The 6,491-nt window shown below is 35.3% G+C and overlaps 1 protein-coding gene across 1 annotated transcript; it reads right to left on the bottom strand.

Moving 5' to 3' along the window:
• Positions 1-491: 491 nt before the first annotated feature.
• On the bottom strand, positions 492-3,582 carry LOC111905264 (uncharacterized). Its single transcript, XM_023900954.1, has 3 exons — positions 3,321-3,582; positions 1,614-3,209; positions 492-1,471 (listed from the first exon to the last, which is right to left on the bottom strand). Exons 1-3 carry the CDS (start codon positions 3,580-3,582, stop codon positions 492-494), a joined length of 2,838 nt encoding a protein of 945 aa, XP_023756722.1.
• Between the last annotated feature and the right edge of the window lie 2,909 nt (positions 3,583-6,491).

The following is a 6,491-nucleotide window of genomic DNA, read 5'->3' as shown; positions in this document are numbered from 1 at the left end:
TACATTTATAGATAACCGAACATCAAGATATAGGTCTAAAATCACTCACTTTTCCAGGAGACTCAACTTTTGGGGTTAAAGCAATGGCAGTGGCATTAACTTCTTTGAGAATTTTCCCACTAGCAAAAAATTCTTTAACAGCAAGGCAAAAATCCTCCCCTATTACAGACCACATAGATTTAAAAAACTTAGCCGAATAGCCATCAGGTCCACGAGATTTATCATCATCAATATCGAAAAGGGCAGCTTTAATTTCTTCATTAGACACCACCTGAATCATCTCAACAGCAGCAGCGAGATCTAATTTTTTAAAAAACAAAGAATTAGGTTGATTAATCTCTCCACAAGTAACATCAGAACCAAGAAAGTCTTTGAAGTAATCCACAAACTCTTTGTAAACATCTTCACCTTCCAACCATTCCCCCTCACGATTCATAACTGCTTCAATTCTATTTTTATGAGATCTCCCTTTAACAATTCTATGAAAAAACTTAGAATTGCTGGATTTTAGCTTTTTGTTTCAGAAATCTTTCCTCTTTCTCATAAGCTTTTTTGAGTTCACCAAGAAAAATGGCTTCTAAATCACGAAGATTAGAATTAAAAGGGTCCAAGTCCAGATCAGACTGAACCGCTTCCAGCTCCTTGCGAAGGTGATTAACATTTTCCGAAAAATGCCCCTGTTCCTTTAAAAGTTTGCGAATAGGCTTCTTGAGATTTTTGAGCTTTTGAGTTAAAATAAACATTTTAACTCCTTGAATATCAGTATTCCAATGACTTTCAACCAACAACTTCAAATCAGGGCTAAGGGTAAGAACATTTGGAAACTTGAAAGGAAGCACTTTAAATTTAGCTCTTATCGGAATTTTGATAATAATAGGACTATGATCAGAAAGTCCATAAGGAAGAAAAGAAGCATAGATAGAAGGAAAAAGATCCAACAAGCTGCAATTGCCCATAACACGGTCCAACTTCTTCAGAATACCATTATCTCCTTGAGGTTTTTGATTCCAAGTGAGGTTCAAACCATTGCTGTTAATGTCTTGAATTTCAAGAAAATTAATGCAATCAATAAATTCCACCATCCCTTTAGTAAACTTGGACGAACCAGCAGAGCTTTCATTGGGACTTATAGTGACATTGAAATCTCCTCCAATAATCCACGAGTCATCACGGACAAAACCTTTATGATGCACAAGAGAAGACCATAAACCTCTTCTATCAATGTACTTGTTGGCAGCATAAACAATGGAACAAAAAACATACTTATTATTTGAGGGAAGATTAACTTTACAGTGAATAACTTGATCATTGTGATCAATCAAGTTAACATCAAATAGATTAGAATTCCAACCCAAAATAATGCGAAAAGTATGTCCTAAATTTCCTTTATTAGCAATCCACTTCCATGATCCAAAGATCTTTTCACACTTCTCATTAAGTTTATTAAAACTAACTTGAGATTCAAGAATAGCTAATAAACTCAAATTATTACCCTTAATCAAATTTTTTATTTCTTTTTGCTTAGGGGATTGATTAAGGCCCCTAACATTCCAAATTCCAAAACTAAGCGTCATTGGAAAGGACTTCCATATTAGTATCAACCAAAGGGATACCACCTATGACTTCCATTTGATCCACATTGTCCAAATAATCTAAATCAACCTCTGGAATACCACCCTTTTTGAAAACAAATTGGTTCTCATCTTCCAAATAATTAAGAACATCAAACTTGTTGTTAGAAAAAGGAATCACAGGTTCACGGAATTTCTCAGAATGAACCTTCTTATCAAAGTTTGAACTGATCTTAATGTATGGGCCTGATTTCGGAATATATTTTTGACCACTCACAAGTTTTTTCCCCAAAACTTCTTCCTGTTTTAGTTCCGGAACAACTCTGTTGACAGGGAGATTCCCCTGATTGCTCTTTTCCATAGAAACAGCCCCAGCAACATTCTCTTTTTTCGAAAAAGTAGCATTTTTACTATTCTCCCCCTGTTCCATTTTAACATCCTTATTTATACCATTCGCTAAACGATTTTTCCCATTATACCCCTGAATACCTTTTCCTTTATTCCATTGATTCCCTCCATTATTACTTCCATTTTTAGTATAATTATTCCCTTTTTGCCCTTGAGTTCCAGCTATATTTCCTCCCCACTTCTTTCCATTTTCTTGAGTTTTCCCATTTTGCCCTTGGATCGAAATCTGACTTTTACTCCCTGATTCCTCGATCTTCTTTCCTCCCATATTATTTCCCTTATTTCTATTAACCACTTTTTGAAAACCTTCGCTGTCCTCCTCAACTTTTTTGGTACTAGCAATAAGCACTTCCATGAGATCAACTTTAATACCATCCTCTATTTTCTCATAAGAAATAGGACTTTCAATGTTTTTGACTTCTTTAGCTAATAAAATCCCACATGTAGAGTCCTTATGCCCATAAACCTTGCAATGAGAACACTTAGAAGGGTTCCAAGCATACTCAATCTTACATTTAGAGATAATTCTTTCACCAGAAGTAAGGTCCGAAGAATATACCTGAACTTCTTTAAGCCATTCTGTAGCAGCAGACATCTCTATAAGAATTCTCATAAAGGCTGGTCTTCCCCAATGTTCTTGACACATTTTATCCATGTGGGCATCAACATCAAGCGGTTTAGCAATCTCCCAAGCGATATGACTCAAACCTGTCCCATTCCAATATTCTAAAGGAACATTAAAAATCTTTACCCAAACAGGGACCTTATCATGTTGATCTTTTACCGAACTCACCCCAGTAGTCCATATCCTAACAACAAGTGCACTATCAAAAACCATCCAAACTCCCCCTTCCAAAACAGATAACATTCCTTGTTCAGTGCTAAATCTGAAAAAGTATATCCCTTCATCATTAACCATTAACTCTTCTAACCCATGTTTTTTCCATATATTGTGAGCAAACTTGTTAACATTAAAGAAATTAACGTGTTTGTCAATAAAATAACCATAGAGAGTCGTCTTGAATGGGCTGCATCCTATAAGAATATCACTCAAGGGCATTTCCACAACTCCAACAGGAAGTTCAGCATTCTTCTTGACTTTAGAAATAAGATTAGCAGCATTAAGTCTCTTGCCACTAACTTTATCAGCATAAGAAACTGGTTCATTAACTTTCAGATTATCAGGGCTAATTTTAGGACTAGACAGATTCGCCTTACTCTTCATGTCCCCTGTCTTCATTTACTCCAACATAACATCTGAAATGAGCAACCCACCATTACTATTTCGAATATTTCCTTTGTTATCCTCTTTTCCATCAATCACCATTTAGACATTAATACCCTCTTCCTCAGGATCAACATATTTGAATTTAAATTCACCTTCATTATCAATTTCAAGATGGCTGAACTTACTAGGAAAATGATAACTGATCTCATTACAAACTTGCTCCAGCTGTCTGCTCACCATATCATCAATTTCAATCTTCCTTTTTTCTTTCTTTTCCTTAACCAAAGATTGCATAGAGCAAATGTTATAAAGATCAACAATTACTGGTTCATTCAAATTTTGATTAGGAACTCCTTCAGGCAATAGATTAATCATAGTTTCTCCAACTTTTTTCAAACCATCAGATGCTTAAAGATCAGAAGTTTTCTTCATATCAACTGAAGAAGGAAACAGAGATGAAGAAGGTTTGAAAGGGATTCGATTTTTGCCAAAATTAGCTTCAACCTTCTTTTTGATTTTGCTAGTGCATAGCTTGTGGAACACCTTCTCCTTCTTCTTGTTGCTAAGATCCTTCCAATTCAAAAGTAATTCATTCCTTTGACTTACAGACGAAATCTTCTTCATTGAGTCAATCGAATCCTCAATGGAATTATCAGCATCATTACCTCTGTCATACTTCTTCTTTGTGAACCTGAGCCCATGGACGAAACCTTCTTTTTCACTAGCAGATAAACAGTTCCAAAAAGTCATCATAGCATTCTTCTCTCAAGGACAACAAAATTGAGTAATATCTTTCTCGAATTCGATAACTGGCGAGCTAACCCCATCGATCAGACCTTCCTCCATCTTAATAGAGTTACTCAAGACAGGAGAAACCATAGGGATACTAGTGAAATTAAAATTAGGAGGAATATTAGCAACCTTCGATCCCGCCTGTTCACTATCGACCCCTTTAATCGATCCCATTCCCAGATTATCAGCTTAAGATACATCAGTTCTTACCTCAATAGAAGAATCGGACAATTTCATTCCAGTTCGAGAAACTTCAGGATTAGCGACATCGTTTAAATTTCGACTAATTGGAAAATTTGCTTCCGATTCAAATTTGTTGACAGGGTTTAGGGTTTAGGGTTTAGGGTTTAGGGTTTTTTTTTTTTTTTTGGGAAAGAGGCCGAAGCCTCGGCAAAGATTTTATAAATTCAAAAAAGAAAAACAAGAGTTATGTCATTTTTGGACAAACCCCAAAAATGACCAAAATCCAAATGTCAAGTAAATACCAAAACCAAAGGCTAGCCCTAGTAACAAAGTAACCAAAGAAAATACATTTTAATCTATCCCAACTCCACAACCCGGAGTGGTCTTCAAAATTCCTTTCCCTCTTGAAATGAACACACCTTTTTTCCTTCCCAACTTCAAAATTGCAATCTCTCCACGTCCATGAGTGTAAAATAACACAAAGCCTATGAACAACAATATCCCATGTGTCCCACAAGAAAATGCAAATTATGTCAATTTTCCAATTCCTAATAATGGCCACCATAACCATCTTCTTTCTTCTCACAATTCTTTTGTCTTTATTATCTTTTATGCATCTCAAAAGTATATTGCTATAAAAAGCCAAACTATCATCCTCTTTTTTATTTCTATTCATAATCTTCCACTTTTTGCACTCTTCTTCCAAACATCTTTGTTCACTTTGATTCTTCCTCTTTCCATTCCATTTGCCATCTTCAAAATTCCACATCCTCAACTCTTTGATGCTTTTTCCATCTCTTGATTTTTTATGGATAAAATCATAAAACCCACCAACTAAATTACTTGGATTTGAACCAAGATTTTTGAACTTTTTACGGAAAAAGTTGAAAAACCAAACTATAACTCCCGGATTTGAACCGGATAAATTCATCCTTTTTTGGAAAAAAGGGGCCAACCACAAGACTAGACTACTTGGAATTGAACCAAGATTTAAATTCTTTTTATGGAAAAAGAAATAAAACCACCCGACTAAAAGCTCCGGATTTGAACCGGACAAAATCATCCTTTTTTGGAAAAAAGGGGCAAACCACTTGACTATATCACTTGGAATTGAACCAAGATTTGACCCTAAATGAATAGGATTGAACCAATTATTTTCGGGAATTGAACCCTCTAGCAATAAATTGCCGAAAAAATTAAGGATATAATTAAATATCCTTCCGTCAATTCCTTTGAAATACACACCTTGTTTCCAAGGCGGGGGTTCATTTTTAAGGGAAAAAATGATAAAAATCCCGATTCCGTCAATTCTTTTTATATACACGCCTCGTTTCCAAGACGGACGATCATAACAATTGGGAAACCCCAATTGAAAATGATAAAAATCCACTTCATAAGGCCTTAACCAAATGAAACTCGGGATCAAACCGAGATGCAATTCACTTTTAAGGGAAAAAGTGATAAAAATCCCAAAACCGACAATTCCTTTTATATACACACCTCGTTTCCAAGGCGGAAGATCATAACAATTGAAAAACCCCAATTGAATATGATAAAATTCCACTTCATAAGGACTTAACCAAATGAAACTCGGGATCAAACCGAGATGCACTTTACTTTTAAGGGAAAAAGTAATAAAAATCCCATACCCGTCAAATCCTTGAGAATACACACCTTGTTTCCAAGGCGGAGATTCACAATAAATGAAAATAAATTCCAAATATTGATGAAATTTGACCACATCATAAGGCCTAAACCAAATGATACTCGGGATTAAACCGAGTTGCAATCCAATTTTAAGGGAAAAATTGGTAAAAATCCCATGACCGTCAATTCCTTTATAAAAATATTGGAAATGAACTCCTTCATGGACAACAGAATTCATCCATCTCCAATAATTCCTATTTTGCCCTTTAACAGCCAAGCTCCAAAAATGAATCATAATTTGATTGAAGATGGCACTCATCTCATAAATTTGACCAAAATGCCCCTGACTTCTCAAAAGAATTTGAAAAGAACTTTGACTCCCATTAATTTTATTCCATTTACTTTGCAAACCCAGCCAACCTCCATTAAGATCATTCCAGCACCAAAAAACATCAAAATTATAAAACTGCCCAAATTGCCCTTGCTTGTTATTTATTTCAAATGATTCCAAAACCTGCTGGACATCACACCATTTATTTCTCTTTCCAATTTTCAATTGCTTATCAAAAAGCCCACCCATCAGATCCCCACTCACTATATCCTTCCTCCTGTTTTCAATCATCCCCAAGAAAATCTCAAATTGATCATCCATCTTGATTTTT

This window comes from Lactuca sativa, chromosome 1 (genome assembly GCF_002870075.4).
Source record: "Lactuca sativa cultivar Salinas chromosome 1, Lsat_Salinas_v11, whole genome shotgun sequence".
Classification (NCBI taxonomy): Eukaryota; Viridiplantae; Streptophyta; class Magnoliopsida; order Asterales; family Asteraceae; genus Lactuca; species Lactuca sativa.
Note: the sequence above shows the minus strand (reverse complement) of the source record. Positions and strands in the feature narration are given on the sequence as shown.

What these genes read in the sequence shown, in the direction of transcription:
- LOC111905264 (XM_023900954.1), bottom strand. Translation starts at nt 3,582, where the DNA reads ATGATTAATCTATTGCCTGAAGGAGTTCCTAATCAAAATTTGAATGAA. An exon ending in TGTTGATCCTGAGGAAGAGG is followed by an intron (nt 3,210 to 3,320) that starts GTATTAATGTCT and finishes AAATGAAGACAG; the next exon opens with GGGACATGAAGAGTAAGGCG. An exon ending in TCAAATGGAAGTCATAGGTG is followed by an intron (nt 1,472 to 1,613) that starts GTATCCCTTTGG and finishes TGAGTTTATTAG; the next exon opens with CTATTCTTGAATCTCAAGTT.